Source organism: Poecilia latipinna, unplaced genomic scaffold (genome assembly GCF_001443285.1).
Source record: "Poecilia latipinna isolate Pla-1442-1.1 unplaced genomic scaffold, P_latipinna-1.0 Scaffold70, whole genome shotgun sequence".
NCBI lineage: Eukaryota > Metazoa > Chordata > Actinopteri > Cyprinodontiformes > Poeciliidae > Poecilia > Poecilia latipinna.
This window is the reverse complement of record NW_015112686.1, coordinates 62881-88243: the sequence shown is the minus strand read 5'-3', so window position 1 is coordinate 88243 and position 25363 is coordinate 62881. Positions and strand designations below refer to the sequence as shown.

General features: G+C 37.4%; 1 protein-coding gene across 2 annotated transcripts in view; it reads right to left on the bottom strand.

Annotated features, from left to right (window-relative positions):
• LOC106934630 (protein FAM19A1-like) overlaps positions 1-25007 on the bottom strand; it is a 41962-nt gene extending 16955 nt beyond the window's left edge. Inside the window, exons 1-2 of one of the 2 annotated variants that reach the window (XM_015014659.1) lie at positions 24449-25007; positions 23376-23520 (exon numbers count right to left, since the gene is read on the bottom strand). In XM_015014659.1, coding sequence (XP_014870145.1) covers positions 23376-23517 — 142 coding nt within the window. In that variant the 5' untranslated portion in view covers positions 23518-23520; positions 24449-25007. The remainder of the gene's footprint in view (positions 1-23375; positions 23521-24448) is intronic. The other variant, XM_015014651.1, reaches the window with a different exon arrangement.
• Positions 25008-25363: the final 356 nt, after the last annotated feature.

The window sequence follows — 25363 nt, the reverse complement described above, 5'->3', positions numbered from 1 at the left end:
ATATATATATATATATATTTAAAAAAGGGGGGAATTTCAATGCAAGGTTGGAAAGACGGGATTGATAATTATTTGCTTTTGGCCATGTGTGTGTGTGTGTGACGTTTTTGTGGCTTTACCTGCGTTTCTGAAAACATCAACAGCCCTGTAGTTGAATTTGAAAATTTTCTGATCTTGAAGTCGGTGTGCTGGGATGTGCCACGCTGTCTGATGCGCTCAACAAAAGGGCATGTCGGCACAGCATTAACCGTAATGTGCTAGTGGAAGCAGTGGGGCATCATTTGAAAACAACAGCCCACAGGGGTTTGTTCTTCTTAATGCATCGCCTTAATTGCATAAGACAGCCCCAGATTCCTTCTTTGATCTATTAAAAACACACTACTCAACAGAATTAACTTGCATTGCTTGTTGCTAGCAAACAGAGCAAAGAACGTGGGATACTCTATATTTGGAAATCATCACCTCTGAAGAATATATTAAAATCAAATAAAAATGCAAATCAGTGAGGTATTTTCAAGCCGGCAGGTGTGTTTGGTACCTTCGCACAAAGGCAATGCAACACTGATTAGCACTCTTCAAGTTCACCCATGATTTCAGCCCGCAAGTGCAACACGCTTCATGCTCCAAGAGCCCGTCATTGCCTTCTGAATATTTCAGAGGAAAAGGAAGAATAACATGGATAGATTTGAATGCTTTCTTCAGGTGTGGGCTGGAACCATGCAAGGGAATAATTGTTTTCTGTATTTCCATTTCTCCTATTATCAGGGACAATGAGCAACGTCGACCTGCCAAACAGCAAACACCTTCGGGGTGTGTACGGGTGTGTGCTTGCATTGCCTCTAGGCAGCCACGTTGTGATTGACAGAGAACAAGGGTCACGCACAAATTGTCATTCATAAGGTCACAGGTCACAAAAAAGCAAAAGGTCACAAGTGGAACTACTCTGGTTTTGTTGGCACACTCCCTCCTGCGTCTTCATTACTCTGAGCATGAAAACAGACACTGTCAGTGAAAACGGTGAACACCACCACGGCTCAGGCTGAGGGAGAAAAGTCGTGACTCTGTGCTATATGTAGCGGCTATTCTGTCATGTGTGGCATTGATTTTTCTATTGTTGGCTTGATTGTGAAGAATAAAATTCGGAGGAAAAATGAATGCTTTGCTGTGTATACTGATGCTGCCCGTGTCTATCATGCTGCATGTTTTGGTTTTAATAGATACAAAAGGCCCATGGAGAAATTTTTTAAAACTTTTTTTGTGTTTTCTTACATTACAGTGTCAAACTATAATGTATTATATTCAGATTTTTTTGTAATAGACCCACACAATATGGTAAAATGAAAAGATATTCACATCCTTAGATATGTCTTCTATTTGTGCATTTTGTGATTCAGTGATACTTTGATGTTAGATAAAGGTAACCAGAGTAAATATAATATAGTGATATAGTGATTTTATATATTAACTGAAAAAAAGTTACCCAAACCAGGCCGGCTTTAAGCAAAAATGTCATTGCCTCCCTTGTTAAATCATGAATTAACCATGATTAACTACATTTCTTTAATTAATTTCACAACTACACACAGACATGATTACTGTCAAACCCCCGGAGTAAAAGGAAAATCACTTAAAACCTCTTAAGCCACAGTTTAAGTGCCTGGGTGGGATGTGATAAAACTTGCATCTCTGGAATCTGTGAAGCCTCTAGTTTCAGCAGAAATGCAGGTTGTGTGTGTCGGAGCCGCTGGCAGACTGAGGCCGAGTTTTACTTTCTGATTCAGCTGTTTGAATTAAGGGTGCTGAATCCAAATATAGACACATTTTTATTTGCACAGTTTCCAAAGCCGTGCATTATTTTCCGTTATGTGTTATGTGCTTCTTTTGTTTAGTCTATCACAAAAGAATTCCTCAAGTTTGCAGCATAGTCTCAAAATGAACAGCATGCAATCTGAAACTAATACAACAGAATAAAGACAAAACTCCCTGCACAGAGATGAAACAATACAATCCACAAATATGTAGAGATTAAAGCAAAAAGAGGCGCACGATTGAAAAACAAAACACCAATTATAAGATGTGAAACAAACAATAATGGGATTAAAAATATAATGTCCCAGAAGGAGTAGAGAAATAGGAGACAAACACTGAAAGAAACAAAAAATAAACCACAGAGACAGTTAAGATTTAACAATTTTCCACAAGGTGTGCAGTTGTTGACTAAAAACAAGCCGTATTTCCAGGATTAGTTATTGTGTGTCTGTTTCTGTCAAGGTGTCTCAGACCTCAGCAGGCTGAGTGGGAGGCATTTTACAAGCCTATGCCCAAAGGCTCGTTGTATCATCATTTATTCATGTCTACTTCCCAGAAATAAAAAAAAAACAAAAAGCAAACAGAGTAGCACAATGTGTGTAAATGACTTCCGGTCATATTTCAAACACCAATGTGCTGCACAACTAATTACCACACACTTCCCAGAAAAGTACGAAAATATTGACCCTTTGCGCATGATGTCACGCTCTTCAGGAAGAGCCCCACTCCGCCATGGCGGATGGCCAAACAACCTACGTGTGTATTAGCCTGTCAAAAAACAGACTGTTGGCCGCTTAATATTGCTTTTATTGAGTTATTTTCACTGTAAAAATGTGCACAAATGTGCAAGGATGCAAACACAACTCGTCATCTTATTGCATATCTTTTGTTGATGGTGATGGATAGCAGCCGTCAGTGTATTCACGGATTTGTAGCTAACACTTTTTACAAGGTAAGAAGATTAACATTAATAGACTTCATAAGTTATTAAGATTAGTAAGATGCAATCAAATATTGCATTATGGAGAAGGTACACGTCGGAATAATTATTAACCATGTAGATAACGCCCCACTGTCATGTACTCTACCATGTACAAAATAAGCCCTGGGAAGTATTTATATGTTTTAAGACTGCTCCAGTGTTGGGGAAAATACTGCTTATAAATCACAGGTGTGCTATTTCCTTAACTTAAAAGTAAAATCCATGGCAATATTGTTGAAAACAACTTGGGAAGAAAATCTCAGTTGGTCTGTTGACGTCCCTCACTTCGTCACCTAAACACCTTAGCAGGACCAACAGCCTGCTTAGGCCCATTTAAACCTTAGTCCAAGAAACTTAACAACAAAAAAATGTAAACAGACAAACCAGGACATGCTGAAGACTCTAGGCATTAGGCTAAAACTTTATTTAGCATTAGCAGTTAGAACAGCTGTAGGCAGAGGACTACTTGCAATGTTTACATGCACAGTTTAAAAAAAAAACTTAAGCCCAGTTACATTTAAAACTGTATCATTCGACGGTGTAAATATCCCCATTTTAATGAGATTCCCTTCTGCTTTGTTATTTGTGAGTCTGTGACATTGGGTCTAGATAGTAAAAAAAATTAAAAAATCACACAACAGCACTTAATCCAGTTTAAAAAGAAAATAACTTCAAAACTGATGAGTCTTAACAGAAGCATAATATAGCAATAAATTGAACATTTCCTGTAGACAATACCATGATCTCTCTGCTTTGGCAGACTGTCAGCACATTCTAAGACCTTTCTATATAATATTATCTCACCCCACAGCCCTACTCACATCTAAGGTCAATAAAGTGTCAGCATTTCATCTGACAAGAACATGTAGACTCTACACAGAAAATCTGAGGTGAGGTTTGAGCCCATTATCGACTGGCTGTAAGAAAGCAGCACTAAATTAGGTTCTGAGTCATATTTTCTTCATGAGACGAAGATTTCAGCCATGTTTCAGATATATATCATCATGGTCTGTGCGTTGTAGGTTTTGTTTTCCTGTCAATCTAATTTCCATGAATGGATATTTCATTTTCTCTTTGTTTTCTTTGTTAGGTTTACATTTATCTGTCTTTCTTTGTGAGAAATGCATAGATAAATGTCTTTCTTTTATCTTTTCTTTTTCATTTCTTTTCATTTTAATTTCTTTTCTTTTTCATTTCTTTTCATTTCTTAAATTAGTGGCGATCTCAAGTGGTTCTGCTTTCTGTTCTCTGCACAAGACTTTGTTTAGTAACGGTGCAGCGATACTTTTAGCTCACAAGAGATGATGCACAGCATAGTTGGAAATTTAGCCCTTTTTTCATCCTGTGTTTATTCTCAATATTTACCCTGTTCATCCTTTGGGTGGCTGTGGAAGAGAACAAATACTTATTAGATATATCAGTATTTACTCTGGAGGTTTACAGTGGCTCTTTGTCACTCAGTTTGTGTTTATTCTAAGTATTACCGTAATTTCTAGACTATTGAGCACAGCTGAATCCCCCCATTAAAAAAAAAAAATGTTTATATATAGGCTGCACTTATCTATATGCCAAGTGCATATAGATAAGTGTCCAAGACATTTTTTTTAATTTTTAATGAAAACACATAATGGGAACAAAAAATTTCCTGTATCACTGCTGCTTAATAAAAAAAAAAAAAAAAAAAAAAGAACAGTAGCAAAACAGGAAAAGTTATTGATCGCACTGGAGAAGTCGTCTTCATCAGTGTCGGATTTGAACTCACTCACACTCACTCTCTAAGTCTCTCTTTTGTTGTTGCTCTTAATGTCACTTATGCTTTGCTCTTGACCTTGTGCTGTACTCTTGATCACTCAGCAGTCAGGCCTTTCAAGACTCTTTGGTAGAAAAATGTACGTTAGCTCCATTGCCGCATTCAAAGCATGTGGAAAAGGTAACGGCTTATCGTCCGGAGATTACGGTACATTTACTGGTGCTGCGCCTTTTATTTCTTATAATCGTTTGTTTCTGTCATCCAGCTGCCTGCTGCTGCCACCACCACTCAAAACTTTGCATGGCACAATTAAATTTAAAAGACCTCCAGCTGCAGCGTTAATTAATAGAGTGATAAAACATTTTTACTTTATTTTTTTATTATTTATTATAAAATCTTTGCAGGTTTCCCTGACTTACAATGTGCTTTAAGAGATTATGTTTATTTTTAATGCCAGAAACTTGTGACTGAAGACTACAAAAGATAAAAGTCTGAACCAGAAACAATTCTGGGTTTCTAGCGTCTCAAAGCTGGTTTGCTTTTTTACTGGACTGTATCACCATGACAACCTGTGCTAGAAACCTAATGTAATCTGCTGCGATTGAGTTTTGACCTGAGAGATCCAGACACATGAACCGACCAATCAGCTCCAACGGCATCAATCACTGCACTGATACAATCTTTTTTGTGACTTTTTTTTTTCCCTCTGAGGCATCTTGTTCATTCAAACAGAAGAACTGATTACTGGAAAACTTGTTTTATTCACATCCTAACCAAGCTGTAAAAAACCTGCAGGTTCTCGGACGTAGTAAACTTTACGTTGCATCAGCATTTTTTAATATAAAAAAAAGTATATCTGTGGTTCCTGACCAGATGATTTAACTGTTGGTGCTAAATCACATTACCTGAATTAACTCTTATGGTCCGAGACTATATATAAGAAGGTCGCTGACAGGATTTCCACAAAGGGAGAAAAACCAAGCACCAAGGTGCATTCAAACAATAGAATATTCTCATTTATTGCAATAATAACTAACACATTTCCAGACAACATTATAAAACCCTCTAGAAGCAGGAAGTGTCCTAAACAAACTTATCAAATCATTTTGATGTAATAGAGAACATCTGCATTTTTATCTGTGAAACCCCCTTTCTTCATCCTGTCTCACAACAATACAAGAAAAAGCAATTAAACATTAGATAAAATTATGTTTCCAATATCCTACATTATTCTGGATGACAGTGGTATTATTAAAACTCATAAACTGGATAAAACATTTCAAAAGCTGAAGAAAGTCAAATGTTACTTTCTGTTAACATTTTGTAACATAAAATGTCACAATTTTCAAAAATATTTTTTTTACATTTCTTAGATTTACTTCCAGTGCTAAAGCTGTAGCAGATCAGTAGCTGTTAATGTTATGTAAATTTTAATAAATAAATGTAAGTTTAAAAAAAATGCATTCAGATTTGATTATTTTAAACTTTTTTGTCAGAAATATCCAAAAATATCCAAATTTGTATTGTCAGAAAACCCAACTTGTCCACTTACTTTTGTAGAACAGACTTGAATTTTGACACTAGCTGAAACTCACAAACCCAAATTACAGTAGTTTAATCTCACACTAAGAAAACAGTTGCTTTTCTTTAACATCTTTTTTTATAACCATCCATTGTGGTCGACAGCATGATAAACTCGGCTTCTCATCCAACCTCTCTGTCATTCGTTGTCATGTTCTGCCTTGTGAAAATCATCTGTCTTACTAGAATGATACGTTCTCTTGTTTTCATAGTCTGAGCAAAGAGAAACTGGCCTGTGTGTGGTCTCATTTTTATGAACTTGAGGAAAAGGAAGTCTGGTTCTCAATTAAAAAGAACTAAAATTAATAACGTGGGGATTTAACAAATGTTCAAGGTGCTTCAAATGCTTCAGTAATTAAACTAACATCCTTTCTGTTAGCAGCTTTATTGCACACATTTTTCTGTTTAAGAAAACCAAAGTAGAGTAAGGGTCTGTTTGCATTAATCTTGATGCAGGTGATCCAGTTTATGTGATGGTTTTTCTATCTAAAGTGCAGCTAACAGCAAAGTCAAATGCCACGTTTAATTTCAAACAATATTTGCGAAAACACACTTACTCACAGAGACATCTGTTTTATATTTTACACTCAAATGTCTCAGAGCATAATGCAATGACAGTATACATGCAAATAGCAACACCTGCCATCAGCTGAGCCCCTTGTTCAGAAAGCAGACCCCCAGCACATTGTCAGAGTCTGTAAAACCTGCTTCAGAATCTGATAAGTTATGGACAAGCGAGTCCAGATGAAGGCAAATGCTGTCAAGTCATGCATGTCATGAATGTGTAGCACCGGGTCTGAATTTCTGTCGCTGTGCTGTTCGGCCTGCCTAATGAATGTGAAAAGGGTTCACGTGGGACCGGTAAATGGTTCTTCAGACGTGATGAAACAGCCATTGCACAGAGGAAAATGGTCAGTCTGTCTCAATAGAAATGTCACTATGCAATAAGTATGCAATGACTTGCTGTCTACTGTAATGAGCCTAGACCGCGCGGCTGTCTCCGGAGACGCTGATAGCAAGTATATCCTCTGAATGGCAACGCTTTTCTGCCATCTGTTCCACAAGCTCAAGTCAGTGAATGTACTGTATGAACAATACATGCAAGGGGGCTCTGAACATCGCATTTCATTTGGTTTAAACCTAATTAATGTTTGCAAAAATGTTTGACTGGAATGCAAACAGCTCATGCCAGAGAGGCTCGCAGTAAGAGTAGTTACACTCGAAATGGAAAGCCTCGGGGACTCAATTTAGCAGATAACCAGTTTCCCTCCTGAGACTTTGGATTCAGGTGACTGTCAGGAGATGATACTATGAGTATATCCTGCACTGAATGTGTATGCTCACAGACAAGTGCCATACGACAATCTTGATAAGCAGGTGACATTTGAATGTCTCCAAACACACACCAGGCTGAGCCCATGTCAAATGCAAGCCCCTGCAAGTCCTCCAAGTCCTGTGGTTAATTATTTTGTAGCTTTAAAGTCATTTACCAGAGACAGCAGGGCCCAGTCCCCAAACCATTGCTGCCTGTGTATTAGAGCACCACGTCTGTCACCTTTTAATGGAAAACACAACCAAGGTGACCCATAATAGGTTCCACTTTTTCCCCCCCCTGTGCATGCCCTCTGCAGACATCCAAGCCAGCAAGGTGCAGCATTTCTGTCGCTGACAGGAAACAGGAGCGCCAGATTAGAGAATGTCAAATTAATGCAGATGGAACCCAGTGAGAGGCACCAAACATGTGACTGCATGGTGTCAAACTGAGTGACTATTTTTCCCCTCCTTGCCTTCTGCAAAAGCATCTGAAGTCCCAGCAGCTCTGTTGTTATTTTAGACGTAAACGATAGGGTGAAAAGCAAGCAACATATTGCTTGATAAACTGTGTGATAAATTTGTTGTGATGGCGAGGAAAAGACTTAGCACTTGAGTGTTTGCTTAAAAGATTGAAATAATAATTAATTGCAAATTAGTAAATTTACAGTGCACGAGAAAGTGTTGAAATAAAATGCACGTTAAATGTAGATTACAACTCAAATAATAAACAGATACACAGAAATCAACACAAATTAGCTGAGAAATTAAATGGAGTTGCACATGAAAGTATTGAAAATGCTTATTGGAAGGTTTTTTTTTTAAATAATGACAGCTTAATTGACAGCACTAGTGTAAGCACCGTAAAAATGGCAGCAGGTGAGTTTACATGTTTTCGACAAAAATAGAAGGTGTCTATAAAAAACAAAAATGATGAGAGTGGGCGTCAATAGAGAAGAAGAAGACTTGATTCAAATATTTTGAAAAAATATATGAGATGGACCAACTTTATCAGCCTGTGCATAATCTGCCAAGTGATGCTAAGGGTTTTCGACAACACTAAATCGTAACAACTGTTTTCACGGAATTGGTAAAAAATATTTATTGAAACCAACTTCCCGTTCATTTCCTGAGCTGTGAACACAAAAGCTCGTTTTCAAACTGCGATCTCTGACGCGTTGACTCTTGCAAAACTGAACGATGATCTCAAAACACTTTCAAATGGGCTAGAAGCAAAACAGCGACCTCAGATCATCCACACCGCAGTCAAGATGAAAACACTGCATACCCAGTCAAACAATAAAAAACAGTGTTCAGGGAAGTGCTTATCATAATGTTTATTGATTACAACGTATTGAAATCCTTTTAATGACTACAGAAAAAAACATAAATATCAGATTCTCAGTCTAGTTTTATAAAAATGCAAACTACCAATACAGCAGCACTAAAAGTGGTTAATGATTTTATAGATTTTTTTAGATAAGAAGCAACATGGTGCAGCCCTCTTTGTTGATTTGTTCTACAGCATTTGATGCACTTAATCATGAGGTTTTAATCCAAAAACTCTTCATTTTTGGTTTGAAAACTGTGTGAACCAGTGTGTTCAAGTAGGAAATCTGACTTCCAATTCTCTCCATATACTCAATAATGTTCCTTAGGGGTAAGTTCTGCTTATTATTATATGTAGATGGTCTTAATTTAAATATGTCATATGCAAAATTAAATTTGCTTGCTAATGATGTTTTATATTGATCTGGTCCATCATCTTTCCAGGCTACTTTCATGTTTGTACTGGACTATGGTGACATTTTATACATTCCTGCTTCTCTTAAATGTCTCCATTCACTGGATAGAGTTTATCGTGCAGCTTTAAGATTTATAACAAGTTTAAATTGTTTTACACATCATTGTACGTTATATGACAGGGCTGGATGGATGGATTTGGCCACTCCAAGACTCCATCATTGGCAAATTTTTATTCAAAAGTCCATACTTGGACATCTTACTTTATATTTTTTTTTGCCTGCATAAATAGAAAATCCACCTGAGGATGTTCTCTTCGTTGAGAACTTACTTTTACTTTCAGTGCCTAAGTCGGAACTGAACTTGGAAATAAATGTTTCAGCTTTCTGCTCCATCTTCTTGGAACAAGTCACATAAAAAAGATTAAATTAAAGTTGCTGTTGTTGCTAAATATTTTTCAGGCTGTTTTTAGTGTTTTTTGGAAGGAACATTAGGCTGTTTTGCATTGATTGTTTTGTGAACTCTGAATCTTGTTGCCAATCTTGCATTCTCTTGTAAAAAAAAAACAAAACAAAAACATTTTTAATCTCAATTGGAATTTTCCAGTGAAATAAAGGTTAATAATAATACAATAAAAAAGCTTTGAAAATAATAATAAAATAAGGAAAATGAAAACAAACTAAACTTCAGTAATCAGAAATCTCAATTTCAAATCAGCTCAAAATGCAATCTCCAGTACAAATTAATGATTTTGTGGAGGAAAGTGTTACTACTTAAGTGAAAGGAGGATGAGGATTTGCCAATAGATGGATTAAATAAATGAATGCGTTCTCAAACTTTGAATTTTGAATTAGAGGATGGTGTGTAGAGTTTTCGCAATTGTGAAAAACAAAAACTGAAAAATGTGTTACTTTTCTGCATGCTGCATTTCTGCATGCTCCTGACTATAAAAGTAAATTAGGAGTGAAGCCTTTTTGTTCTAAATGTGTGGAGAAATGTATCATTTCATGTTTTCTGGCCCGTAGTGTTTGGTGGATTTATTGTTTTACTTCCTTCACATAGATCACAGTAATAAAGAAAATCTCAAACAGCTAAATGTTCTTTAGTTTTCAATAATCAGCACTTTCACAAGAACAGTGTTAGACGATGTGTTTGAGATTATGAGAAAACAGTTTTCGTAGAATGAAGTACATTGTTTCTCAAAAGCATTTAATTTTGCAAAAGATCTCCATTGTTCTGCTAATTGGGTGTGTGGTTGTGCTAATTGTGATAAGTGCTGAGGAAGGAAACTGCTCTGTTTTCAAACTTGCAACATAAACAATCATAAAAAAAACTGTAAAAATATGTCTACAAACAATGCCATTTGTATGTTTTGCAACGATAGTGTTCCAAAAGTCTTGAGACGGTCATGCTTTAGCCATCATGAGATACTTTTTGTGTGATACCTCGGCAATGAGAAACCTTTTTATAGACCAAGAGTTAGGACTAAGCCAGCTTTAACACATATTTTTTACACTAGCCGAAGTTTACACTTTTGTGTGCAAGTGCAATTCAGGAAAAGAACATTTTAAAACAATTTGCAAGGCACATAAAACTACCCGTTGCTACTCTGAAAGAGCGGTGCCCATGACAAATAAAAATGCAGAAATTCTTGATATATGGCTGCTGGTTTTGACAGCGTGTCACACGAGGAGGCCGTAAGATTGGTCCTGTGCACTGGGCCAAGGATGGCTGATGCTTTATTGAAATGCAAAAATGACTACTCGCAGAGCAGAGTCGGTGTTGTTTTAAGATGCATCAAAACGGCATGCAACAGAGGAATCAGCAAATAGGGGGGGGATACGGAGAGAGTTACTCATTTGCATTGGGGCCTCAAAGAGCATTGTCTTACACAGGCAACAAAAACAAGCACAGGACTCCGCAAAACTGGCCCTGATCAAGGCTAACAAAATGCTATTGTGTGTCTCAAGGAGTCGTACTCATAAATGAAAAAGGCTCGTGGTTATTTGGTTTTCATGGTGGGGATGTGTGGCTTGTTGAGTGTAACAGCAGAGAGCAGCAGTCCCGCTTGCCGCTTTCATGTCTGTTAAACAAAGACACTTTATCTACATTATTCTCTCGTTGGATGCCTTTGCTCTGCAGCTTTCTAAAATAAAATAAAAACTAAACTAAAAAAAAAAACAAGGAAAAGGAAAACATAAAAACACATCCGCTGTCAGTATGATGTCATTCATTTTCAAATGTCAAGCTGCTCCTGTCCTTCCATCTATGGCCCTTTTTCCCCTGACTAGGAAATGTGTCGAAATGGTATTTTTGCGCTTTCAGATCGCCTGCTCTGATGAAAGAGATACGCTGAGCAGAAAGAAAAGGAAGCAGACTGAGAGCAAAGTCAGAGAGTCTTTAGAGAGCGGCTGCTTTACTCTGATGCGATTGCTGGTCTTCCACACGGAGAGCAAATGTGGCTGCCAAGTGAATGCGTGTGATATGCAAAGACTTAATGACTTTTTTAGGATTTATGCCATGAAGTCTGAAAAGTAAGAGGTAGTAATTATACAAGACTTCTGATCGGCGGGGGAAACATGACAGATATTCTATTCAGCATGGCATTTCTGCCACAGGATGATGATCAGCTGCAAACAAGGAAGTGCTAAACCATATGTTATAGTATGTTACAGGAATATTTTAGCACATACGTCGCTAGACACTTTAAATTAGACATTGCGAAAGTGACTTATTGTTTCATTGATTGCGGTTTAATTACAGGATACAGTTTTAGATTTGAAGCCAGCCGTTTTCTTGTAATTTGCATTCTTTTCTTACAATGTCAAAGCTTTCAGTCAGCACCTCCATCATATTTGCTAGAATGTAATATTGACACTTTTGTCCCTTTCCCCCCCCCACCCCACACATGTACGCTGCAGTCTCTGCAGAAAAGGTAATTGGATCTGTAGTGCAAATATGCTAGCAGACTTATGGTGCACTAAGGGCTGAAAAAAAACACATCAAGTCTTCCATAGAGCCCGATAAACCCAATATTAATTACTCTGCTTATTTCTGATACTACTCCCCCCTTGGAACCAATTAGTAAGTTGAGATGCTTCTTTCCAGCTTAATGAGGTCTAAGTAATGATAATGAATTTCACATTCCTGCCAAGCATTCAAAATAGGTTTCTTACAATAGCAAAGTCATATGAAATGATCCATCAACCACAACTCCGGTTTCAAAAGAATTTGTTTTCCGGATGACGAATTCCAAAATTAGGAAATTGGCTCCAATTGTTCATGTAAGAAGAGATTCTTCTTAATGCTTATGCTTATATCAGGGGAAACGAAAGCTTTGTCATGTGAAATAACTTGAAATGTAGCTGTATTTACACAGGAATGATTTGTACAGAGGTGGAGTGGGTGACTGCATTTTCAGTTTTATTTGTGAAAATGTGAAAATAATAATTTTTACTTTGATAATTGTTCATTATTTTCTGCTGGTCTTATAATTTTTAATCCCAATTGGCTTTTCTAATGACCTGAAGAATATTTCAGGGATTAATGGACTAATGTCCCAACAAAATGTTAAACAAAAATCACCTTTAGTTGAACTAATTATTGCAGCAGAATCTTCACAGTTCTGCCTGAAATGTCAGACAGCTGCAGCTGATCCAGAACGCTGCTGCTCGGATCTTCACTAAAACTAAGAAAACAGAACCTATCACTGCAGCTCCAAAGTCTTTATATTTGCTCCTTACATCAGAGAATAGATTTTATACTTTATCCAGTTTATAAACCGTGGCTTAGGACCAAAATACATTAAAGATATGTCGTATCAAAAATTAGACCACTCGGGTCTTTCGTTTCAAATCTACTCCATCTGCTTCCTCACAATCAGAACAAAACCGAGAGAAGCTGCATTCAGTTCATATGCTTCGTTTATGTGGAATAAACTCCAGAAAACTGCAAAAACGCTAAAACCCTGAGTTCTTTTTAATCAAGGTTAAAAAAAATCTTCAATAATATTGACTGTGACATTGTTAATTTTGATCTGTCTTCCAACATTTCTTTGCTTTCCCTTATCATGCCACTGCAATAAAAGTGTTTCTTTTGGGGCTGGGGTTGTTATTTTACATTTTCTCATGTAAAGCACTTAGAAGTGTTAAAGAGTCAGAAGACACTTCAGCACCAAACTTGTTTGCCAGCATATGGCAGAAAGGCAAGACAAGCAAACACACCAGGATCATGAAAGACTCATGCAAAGCCAAAGACTGTAGCTTTTACGGAACTCTTTGTGGACTAAATGCATTAAAAAAGGAAAGCTGAGTGCAAACAGTATCACTAAATTCTTAATTTAAGTCAGTGCATATGAGCGCATTGCATTCACTAAAAGGTTGACGTTTTTTAAAGAAAAAAAAAAAAAAACAATGCTACAAGGATGCTACAAGGATACTGCCAGAGATGAGCAGAGCTGCATCTTGCCTTCCTGCCCTTATGCTCTACTGGACTCAGTACTGGCAAAAAAAAACAAAAAAAAAAAACATCTCTTTCATCACAAAGGGTGTTATTTTAACCCAGAGTGTTAAACTGCGAAAATAGTCCTGAAGAGTTCCAGTTCTTAGCACTACTGCCTTTTCTCAAATCTGTTGATATTTTCAGTGTTCACTATCAAACTGCGATGGCTCATATTAATGCACGTCTTGCTTTAGCAACGTAGGAGTTTGTTGGTAGACTGCAATGTGTCGGGCTACAATAATTTGCATCATAATGAGAAAAGAGCAAGGATGCTTTGCTAAATGGTCTTGTGTTTTAGTTGTTTTTTTGGGAGTAACGTGTGACGGTGATTTTATTTGCAGTTTCAAAATTACAATTGAATTTGAATAGTACTGGGTCTATGTGTGAACACGGCTGCTCTTTAATTCAACAATTTCCCGTTAGAACAAAAGTTACCCCTGAATAAATGATAACGTATGTCCTCCCTGTTCGAAAACGTTATATCAGAAAGTTAAGCCAACCTTGACTTGTGTCTACTGATGACTTTTCTTGGAGAATTGGGCCTCCTGCAAATTTAAAAAGCCGACATCTAGCTTTTATATTTATATTTTCCCTGCTATATGGAATAAGCATGCATTTCGTTTTTAATTTCAACTGCAGTTACTCTCTAAAGTCCTCTGGGCCTTTCACTCCACACTTTAAGAATGTGTGTATAAAAATCAACAGAGCCTTTTAATGCTTCCTAATTATGTAATTATTAGTCTATTAAATATAAACGCAGCTAAATGTCAGTCTAAATTCTGATTGATTCACATTAGCATACGATGAACAACAACAGTAGGACCAAAACAAGCTCTAAATATGAAAAATTTATTTTCCTCAAATATATTTTATTTGGATGGAATTGAAAACAGGATTCTGTATTTGCTCAAAACTCCTTTCAAAATCACAGCAATTAGGTTTTGTATGATAATACTATCATTATCTACTAATTAATCTGAAATATTAACGATACCCTTAAGCTCTGTTTTGAAAGAACAGATTCAGTTGAAGTCACAAATAAGAACATTTCCAGAACATTCAGAGGAGCAAAATCATTTTGCCGCTGTGTGCACGTCTGGGCTTTGTTTTGGACTATTTATGGATTAAAGCAAAAAGTGAGCACTTTCATCAGAATTCAGGGTTTCAGAGTCAACTATCCTTGAGCTATGTAAACTGTCACAGCAACATATTTAGAAAACTGCACCTAATTACAAACAAAACCAGCACCCAGAACTCTGGTTGATGACCCCAGGAGGATGCTGCTTTTCGTGCACCCAAGAGACACAAAGTGGTTTGAAGCAATCAACTAACAACGTCACTCTGAGGCAAAATGTTCGTTATACTGTAGGTATTTCATACATGCAATCCTAATGATGCCTCAGAGAAATATTTGGCCAGAGGTGGCAGTTCATGCACTTCAAACTTTAATGTTCTAATTTTGTGATTTCAAGCTGTCTATTGCTAAGGAACTTTATGGTTTAGTGCAACAACTCTTTGCTTGCGGGTTACATCATTCGAACTGTAGTGGTGTGTGGATGAACGCTATTTAAGCCTTGAACAAGGATTTGAAAGATGGCACCGTGTGTTCACTGAGGATGGGTCAAAAGGTGCTGTAGGAATGAATAATCACTTCATTTATTTATTCCTTTTATAGTTTGTGTGTACAAGAGTCGCACAGCGTCTTGTACATTTAATTTAAACATAAAAACAATCCTCTGCCTCAGAGCATCAAAGTAAGGGAAGCAATACTTATCTAATGTTTTATTACATTTCCTTGACTGAAGTGGAGCTTTTTCAGATCAGTCCCCTATCCCATTCTATCTATCTAGCTGTCTAGTAAACGTTGGAAACAATGACAGTTTTAGGCTCACTTTTTTTTTTTGTTAGTCAAGATTTATTAAGACCAACAGACATTTGCATTTCTTGTGAGGTGTCATCATATTCAGTGCTCAGAGAAAAGAACAGCAATTAATTACAGCCTTAAACTCTGATCAGATTAGAAAAAAGGGAGATAAAAACAAAGTCTGTTTTACTCTTATTTCACTGGCATTGCTGCTCATAAATATGGACATCACCATGGCAATGCACCATTGTCTCCTTGTTGTTTAATATTAAAAGCATCTTCAGCAAGCTTAAACAGTCTACTTCACAAATTACTATGAATAATAAATCAGCTGTCTTTAGTTCTGTTTCCTAATAGCAGTTTAGTGTTATATATATGTTCAGAGCACTCAAATTATTATTATTATTATTTATTTTATTTTTATTTTTTTTTCAAAAATGACTGACCACTGACTAATCTAGCAACGTTTCCTTTTGTTTGGTTTCTCCCTCATCCAAGGCAATCACAGGCAGCCTGGTCCTTCTCCTAATCAGTCCCTCCCAGCTGAAGTTAGAGCAGATGTTCACTCCTCCACTGCAAAGAAACTTCACATGGTGGGGATTATTATAACCTTACTCCTTGTCATAAATGTATCACTCTGCCTTAGTTAAAAATAATCAGGTTGAAAATGTTCATGTTGTATTGTGACTTTGTGTAGTTTCTTCAAAGAGGGTCTTTAAACAAAAATACATTTGTGAAGACAGACAGGTGAAATATTAGAGTAAAAAAAAACACAGGTATAAGAATAAAGTTAGTTCTACTTGATTTTAGGAGAACATGACATTGTGATTCTATTGTTGAATATTGAGATAATAGAGTCTAATTAACCTACATTTTTAACCATGACAATCATCCTAATAACATCTCTGTTATTACCTCAGGATGTTGTAAATATCTTTAAAAATAATATTTTTGTTGTACTTTGGGCATGTACAACAAAAATATTATATATTTTAGCCTGCAAACTATTGGATTAAAGCAATTTTGTGATATTGCACACGGTAAGAATGTGATTTCGTATCCTGTGCAACTCTTATATGACTCACATTATATCTCACTTATAACACTTATAACTTATAACTTTCTCCCAAGGCATCTATTATAAATCACATGCACATGGTCAATTATGCAAATTAAGGGATGATGTAATTTAGCAAAGTCTAGTGAGATTTAGGACATGCAACAGCTGCTTTCGTAACTGAGGATTTGGCATCACTGTACTGGACCATCACAGACCCGACACAGAGACACATTTTCCACATCAGATCTAAACTTCTCTGCATGTAGTAAAGCATGCAGAAGACATAATTCAATCTTTTTATAGCATCACCGGAATCAGGCTTTTGCCTTTTTGTAGTAATTATATGCATATCAATAGCTTTAATCTACCTACCTATCGCTGCAGTCAAGGTTAATGCTTGCCTAAACGCACTTTTTCAGCTTGACGGCGTTATTTCTTAGTAGTTCTCAGAGTGAAATGAGTTAGAATGATAAACAAATTTATTATAAAATTATTTACAATAACACAGTCTTTAACATGCGTGAGAGCCGATAAACTGTTCTTGCTGTCAACACCTCTGTTATTAAGACACTGAGACTGTAGCTGTGGTTAAAAATAATGATTAAAAAAAAACAAAAAAACATCTGGTGTAGTCTCAGAGAGTGAAAGCTGGCTAATTAATTACGCTGTGGGCCACAAAAAATAATTTTGCACATAAGTGACGGCAACTCATAGCTCCAACACCGAATTGGCTGAAAGACTTCAATTAAACATGCTGTTTAAACAAATATCCACAAGCTTAGAGGAGATCTTCCTTATGAATAATTCACATCCTGAAAGAGAGAATAAATGGGAAATACTAGAATGTGTAAAATCTAGTTGTCTAGCTCTGAGCATACAGTAATAATTAAGCTACTGATTGTCTTACGATTAATTCATGTTAGAATATATATATTTTTAGGGCGAGCAGCAAAAAAATCCATGAATACTTCATAGCTGCTGGAAATGATGAAAAAAAAAAAAAGAAAAGATTCATTTCAGTCTTTTAAAGTGGGGAATCTCTTTTTAAAAGCCCTGTAGAAGATTGTCCTGATATGTAACTTAATGGCTAACGGTTCTTCATTCTCTCAGGATCATGTTTAACAGCATCCGGACAAAGTGGGTTTGTTCAGCTCCAGCGGTGGAGAGGCCCTAGGCTCAGGCTGAATGCCTCTTCCCATTGGCGCCGCACTGACACTAGTGGGAGCATGGTTGAGGAGAGGTCCAGGGGAGGGGTGGAGGAAGATGTATGTCAAAATAATGTGCCTCCAGGATGCATTATATAAGGCTATTAAATTGTCAGTGTCTAAAACAGTGTGGAGCAGATACAAGCTTTGTTTGTGACAGCTGAAAATCCATTTTTCATGTTTGTTTCAGTGTGAGGTTTACCAGTGAGTGGTTCTTTTGTTGGCGCACAGATAAAAAACATGTCCTTATTCAGAAAGAGGGACATGAGTGGTTTTTAAAGATGCACCAATCAGATTCTGTGGTGGTTCTGCACTGGTTTTCTGTGAAGCTCTTACTTGCCAAAACTGATTTCTGATGATTCCAATTTCTGTTTAAAACCACGTTAACAACGTATACACATCAATACATTTTCATATATAGTGTATATATTTTTCCTGTACATAGTGTATACATCTAATTCCCTTTAACTAGGTTAGCGTTGCTAACATTACATTAAAAAAAAGTATTTCCAAATGCAGTAAAAGTATTTCCAAATACAAGCTGTTGAACTTTATTCTGAGATGTCCGATGGGCTGCCAACGTCCCTAAACCTGCATGTTCCATAACAGATTTTAAAAGCTCAAAAGGTGAAAACAGAATAACTTTGCTATTCATTCTTCCTGTTACCTGCAGAAAGTCTTACTCCCTCTTGCTCTCTTGGGGCCTGAATGAGTGTTTATCCCAAATCAAAGGTTTTCTTGACAGTACCACCTGCCATTGCTTAGGCTCAGTATAATGCTTTCACTGATCAGAAAAAGATTGGAGTTTCTTTTATTATTTTTGACAGACGTTCACCGGTCATGTCGAGAGTCAGGTGACGTCGGGCACTGGTCAGGCTTTCAGTGCATCTCTAGGTATTTTGTGAGGCATTTTCTCTGTAGGCACGAATAAACTGTGGTGTTATAACACACAGTTTGTTAGATACACTGCATAATAGAATAGGATTTTTTTTTTAAAGTTTGTAAGATTAACAAAGATTGATTAGGAAAAATTAATTACATTGCAAAAAGAAACTATGCTACAATTATAAATGAATTGCTTTGATTTCCATTTCACTTTTTCAACATACTGTTCAAAGAGCAACAAAACGTAAGAAAGTGGAAGAATCATTGGTGGTTTATAATCCACAGCGAGATGTTTGAGGAAGCATTAGCAATAGAAATGGAGGATTAAACATATTAAATATAAGAGGAGACATTAAAGCAGAAGTCAGGCTTGTCAAAGAAGCACAGATATAAAGAAGCAAAGCAGAAAACAAAAACATCGAAGATAACATCACTGTTGTTTTTCCGAGATGTACATTAGAGATTAGACAATGTTTGTGGTGTTTCCTGCTCCCAACTTTGCAGTTGGATTTAAAATGACTGTTTTGGAGTTTTAAAGTTAGATCCTTTGAAATATTACAATAGAATAGGACACAATAGAAATTCCTTTATTATCCCTGTATGGGGAAATTTCGGTGCAATAGCAGCAAAGTGGCAGGCAATGTTACATACAGTTAGCATGCTGTTGTTTAGTGTCTTCAATTATTATGAAGCCACATTAGTTGGTCTTGGGGATTGAAGCTGACAGCTAACCTCCAATGAATTTGAGTTCAACTTGAACTCAAACTGAAAAGCACCTTAGTGGTTTATGCACATAAATGTTTAAAGCAGTATCATGTTTGCATGAGGTCATAAGTTGTGGCTGAATGTGGCTAACAAATGTGCCTTTGTTTAGATCAGAAGCTCAGCAAGCCTTCATCTCATCATCTGGGCTTTAGATTGTTTAAAGTATGAAAAAGTATTTTAAAAAAAGAGAGAAACCAATAAAAATGTTCTCTCTTATTCATCTGTTGTTTAAGAAATAGAAATTATTCTGGTTATCCCACCTAACCTAAAACTGGAGAAGTTTAGTCATAGTTAATGTGAGAAAATGCAAATATTTGGTTTCATTGTATCATTTTTTTTAACAGAACACTTCAACAATCATGAACAAAACTTTTCAACAATAGTTACAAAATTAAACGGATTCCAGTGTTGGTGGTTTAAATCTTAAAATGGTGCACACTGGGGGGGGGATAAGCTTGCTTCCTCCGGTCTGGAGCTCTGCATTTCTCATCTTGTTATGGATGTTCATTCTAAGCTATACTTTTTACAGTTACTGCAAGGTGGGAGGTAAAAATGCACCGAGCTGTGAATCAGTGACCTTTCAGTTATGAACAGCTTGACCCCACAAAGCCAACTGTTGGCGGATGGGAGTTCACAAAGGAGCAAGGCCACCTCAGGCAGCCACTATTGTTGTCGTCCTTTCTCCCAACACCTACACACGATGCTCTGCATCAGTAATAGCTTTGTTTCTTTTTGGTAAAACACTGCAGCTTGACACATAAAGCAAACCTTTGTAACTATGGTTGTAAAGAATGTGTCCCTCCTTAACAAATAAAAATGTGATTCGTCAACTCTGCTGCATGCAACATATTTTTGGTTTGTAGCGGATATATTTATGTTTAAAATTACCTTTCTGGTGAGTTTTTGTGTGTGTTCCTTTTTTTTCTTTTTTTTTTTTTTTAAGTCAGTGCTTTAGACAGGAAAATTGACCATCTGTGTTTTCCTCTGCACATGTTTGAGGGTCGAGAAATGTGCGACCCCAAAAGCAAACGTCTCTACCCGCTTTGTGAGTGCACCGACACGCACAATCTGTTCTCTTTTGAGCACTGTTCACGCTCTTTGCACTGAATAAATACAGCACCTTCTGAATCATGCCGCAGAGAGCAACACTGGCTGCACCAGGAAGGCAGAGAAACAGCCCAAAGCTTACAGAGAGTGGCAGGCAGCAATCTGTAAGCAAGGCTGCAGGGTGAAAAGCAGGGCACCTTGTCCGAATCACTGAGCATGCACAAGCACCTACTCTAGGGTCATCTAGCTAATGGACTTCCCGGCACACTTTGCTTGTAACAGGGCAAAAATTTATATTTAAAAAAAGTGACTGAGAATATCTAGATAATAAAAATAGATATTTATTACAAATAACCATCATCTCCGAAGCTTTTAAAAAGTTCACAGACCTTGTCACAGTTTAGCAGTTCACCCAAACACTACAGATGAATGACTTTGATACATCTCCCTGTGGAACTAAATTTCTATTGGCAAGGACACGACTGATCTCTCGCCCTCTGTAATCTCGATTTCCTCTGGCAATACCAGCCACCGTGAACCTGTGGCATTTTGCTGCCTTTAATGATTGGCCCAGTGGTCTGCAACCAATGGCCTTCTTGCCACCAATTCATGACCCGTCAACCCCAATCCTCCCACCAATCCACCAGGCGCACAACACACACGGCACAGAACAAATGTCCCAGTGTCAGAAACAATCCAGACAGCCACCCCGTCCTCCTCTCATAAAGCTGGCATCTCATCTGTCCAAGAGTGAAGACTATGGTAAATGGAATGACATGGCATTTACACTTTCCGTAACAGAAGATCCTGAAGGAATCAAATTGTTCAAATTGAACAGGGTTTTTTTTTTTTTTTCCTCAAAGATTTACCTGAATGCACATTTGAAATATTAATTCAATTTGCCTTTGTTGACAGGAGACCACTTTTGAGGTGATATCCTATTTGTGAGTGTCTCCGGCTACATTTTTCTTCCCCCAACACACATCTATGCAGGTTATAAAAATGAAGGTGTTGGAACAGGAAGTCTTCTGACTCACAATATTGAGTGTATTGAACAGACCTCTTGCTGATACGCTCGAGGTGCAAAATAACAGAGGACCTGCACACACACACACACACACACACACACACACACATATGCAAGCTACATCAGCCTTTGAAGTTCTGACAGCATCCAGCTTCGTCTCCTCTGCTGAGTGCTGTTCATAATTATTTACCATGACGAGGGCCCCACGTCCCTGCCTAAGAAAAACAAAAGTTTGTCTGCAATGCTTCGGTCATTTTTCATTCAGTGCAATTTCACAGGGAGCACAATCGCGCAGATCAAATTGAGAGAGAGCAGTCTAGCATGAATATCAACTGTGATAGCTCAAGAAGGAAAGCACAGGGGAATTCATTGTCTATCTGTGTGATCTTCTGAATAGAAATTCTCCAGCTATGTGATGCAAATCTTAATGAAAATCCCAAGTGTAAAAATATATAGCCAATATCAGCTACTTTAAAACCAACCAAACTGGTTATTAAGAATTTGATCAATGTCTTTTGCTCTTTTGCTCAGTCTGGATTCTGTTAATGCAAAGAGAGCAGACTCAAAAAGTTATTGGAGGAAGCAAAGCACACTTCAAAGACGGTTAGAAGATATATAATGACGTCTCACAGCTTCAGTCTAACACCGACAGCCTGGCCTGAAGTATGATGCAAACAAATATTTATGCAGCTGCAGTCCATATAGTTTTGCCAACCCTGCTTCTTAATTGGACAGGAACAAATTCCTTGATGGGAAAAAAAAAGAAAAGTTTATTGAGAGTTTGGTTCTGTATGTGCAGCAAATGCTAATGGAAGAGAACTTGTCGCCTGGGACTTAGCCAATCAAAAGCACACTTTGGTGTTACCATGGCAGTGACTTAACAGAGGAGTACATATTATTACAGCAAAGTTGAAATACGCAGCCGCTGCATATTTCAACTTTGGTGGTTTTTAAGTCAGAAAAACAGCACAACTTTTCGGAAGTTGAGAAAAACTTATTATTTTTGATAAACCAGCTTGTTATTATTAAGAAGCTGCTGTAAAATGTCTAAAGTTGGAATAATTTCGATCCAGCTGGCTGCTTAAATTAGGCAGGACAGCAAAGAGTCTTTGTAAAACCCCGACACAATTTTACACATTTCTTTTAATTTCACTGGCATAGGAAAACATCCCCTACTGCATTTCCAGGATTTGCTTTATTGCCTTCAACACAATCGCTAAAATATCACAATAATGACTCAATAATACCGTTACTTAATCTCACAGTATAAAGTGTAGATGCTTCATTCAACTTGGGTTGCTGGACACTTGAAATTGAAAGCAGCTCTCATGAATCATTGAAATGTAATTTCTGGGTGGTTAGTTTCTATGTATGTAAAAAAAAGTGATATAAATGAGACTCTGATGTCATAGGACACTTGCAATTACCCACAATTCATTCCAGTGTACATGCACCACTCAGAATGCAAGTACATGGAAAAAAGCAACACACACTCTGAGGATAGGACTGGTATCAATGCTCCAAAAGATCCACGTCATTTCCTTACATATAGACCAATACATGTTTTTTGAACACCACTTATCTAAATAAGTGAGATAAGTGAATTTCACTTATCTCACACACTTTTGCATGTGTGCTTCACAGGCAAAAGTTAAAATTCATTGTGCTTGTTTCTTGCCAAGCACAATGAGGAACGTCAATAACTTTATGAGTTAAAGCAAAATTAGGTTTGACGCTTTCTATTTAAGAAATCCACACGAATGGAAAGAGATAACAGCCACAAGAGGAAAATGACAATACGTGTTTTAGCAACCAGAGCAAAGGAGCAAAGCACATAAAGACTCACCAATCGTGTGAATTGTGGTCCGGCCGGGCCTCGTCCCAGGATGCTGCTGGATGGTGTCGTAGAAGGTGGCCTGACACAGCTGGATGGCCGTTATGCTGACCCAGAGGCACAGGCAGAGCAGCCAGGACATGACAGGACACATCTGCTGACAACCAGCAGAGGTGGAATCAACACACCAGACATCGTGTTCCCTACCTGTGACATCCTGCGCTCAACACAAACACAAATCACACTCACTTTCCACTTTCTTTTTTTTTTTTTTTTTTTGTGATTGGCCTCAGTGCCCCACAGTGATTTTTTTTTCTTAGTCACCCAGATGTATGATTAGGATTATATAAGTATGAGTTCTTCACTTTTTCTTCCCAGTTTGCCCTGTCTTGTCTGCAAGCCACAGCACAGCAAATGTGGTGTGATCCCTGAGGACTTTTTTTTTTACCATGCAGCACAGATTTCCCCTGACAGGCTGACTTCCTTCAACTCCTGAGCTGTGCTCCTCTGCCTCACAACTAAATAAAAAAGAGAAACTTAAAGAAAGATAAGATTTTGCAAGAAGCCCGCTGCAGAGCCTTTTCTCTCGCTGCCAGAATAATGTGACAGTGACACGGTGTTAACAGGAATCAAAAAGGCTTGTAATGTTTCACCATGCTCTTGAGTAATAGCAAAAAAAAATGATCCAGAGGAATGGTTCTGGACGCATAAGGATGATACTTGACTGTTTCTCATCTGAAAGATGTAGTTTTGTACATTTTTTTATAAAAGCGTTTATTTTTATCAAAGAAAATTTGGTATGAGGGTGAATTTTTACAGTCAGAATTTTTTTTTTTTTTGTTACGATGCTGCATTTTACTGAGAATAAAACTTTTATTAAACCACTTTTATTAAATTACTTGTACTAAACCACTTTATTTTTGTACATATTTTCACTTTTCAAATGTCTTTGTGCTCACAGGACATATAATGCAATCTTAAACTGCAAAGCCATAAAATAAAGAGGCACTACTCAGAAATATATCTTGTCAATTTCAGGTCTTTATGTTTGTCAAACAAATAAATAACTAAATAAAAGATCTTACCTGTGCAACCCAACAAATAGTGTGCAAAAAATCTCAACAGTTTTCTGTAAATCCATCCATTTTCCCGGTTATGTTGATCCCATCTAGGAACTCTGAATTTGGCTGGAGGAGGGAACTCCACTGACTCTGCCTCCCCGCTCCACACTTTGATAGCAACAGTCCAGTGATTCAGAAATAACCGTCAAGCCGGTGTCAGGCAGGAAAAAAAAAAAAAAAGAGGAATTTAAAGCTTTTTCAATTCTTCACCTTGAGGAGCTGCTCAAATGACTGAATTCATTTACCCTCTCGCATTTTACAAGCACGTGTGGAGTGCTCCTTAATTAACTGTGTTGGAATCTTTTCTTCCAGCGTCCGCATCCTTCCAGTGAGAAGCAGCCTCCGAGCAGCGGCTCTCGCTGAGTCCCTCCTCACTCAGCGAGCACTGAGAGACAAATGTTCCCGTGCAGCTTGGCTGAGTGTAAAAACTGTATCACATGTCTTAAAGCCAGACTGCCTCTGGATTAGATGGCATGGTGGGACTCCATCTGATCATATGCTTCTGACAATTGCAAATCAGGAAAGCTGGCACCACTCACACTGCTGTGACCACATGATTAACAATTATTTACATTTAGAACAGCCATTCCTCCTGGGGCTGCTCATCCTTTTATGGATTGCCCTATCGGCTTTTCTGTGTGAGTTTTCTGTTGCCCCACATTGGTGAGATGCACAAAGTATCTCTAAGTATTTCCAAGAAACTCTGGAGGATTACTAGAGAGAAAAAGGAAGCAGTGAGAAAAAGGGCTGCTTAATCCTTCAGCTTACTTGCGCTGTGTATATATATATATAAAAAATAAAATAAAATCTTCTCACCCCTGATAAAATGCCTCGATTTTTGTGCAAAAGGAGATTTTGAGGTGAGGCTGGTATTTGAAA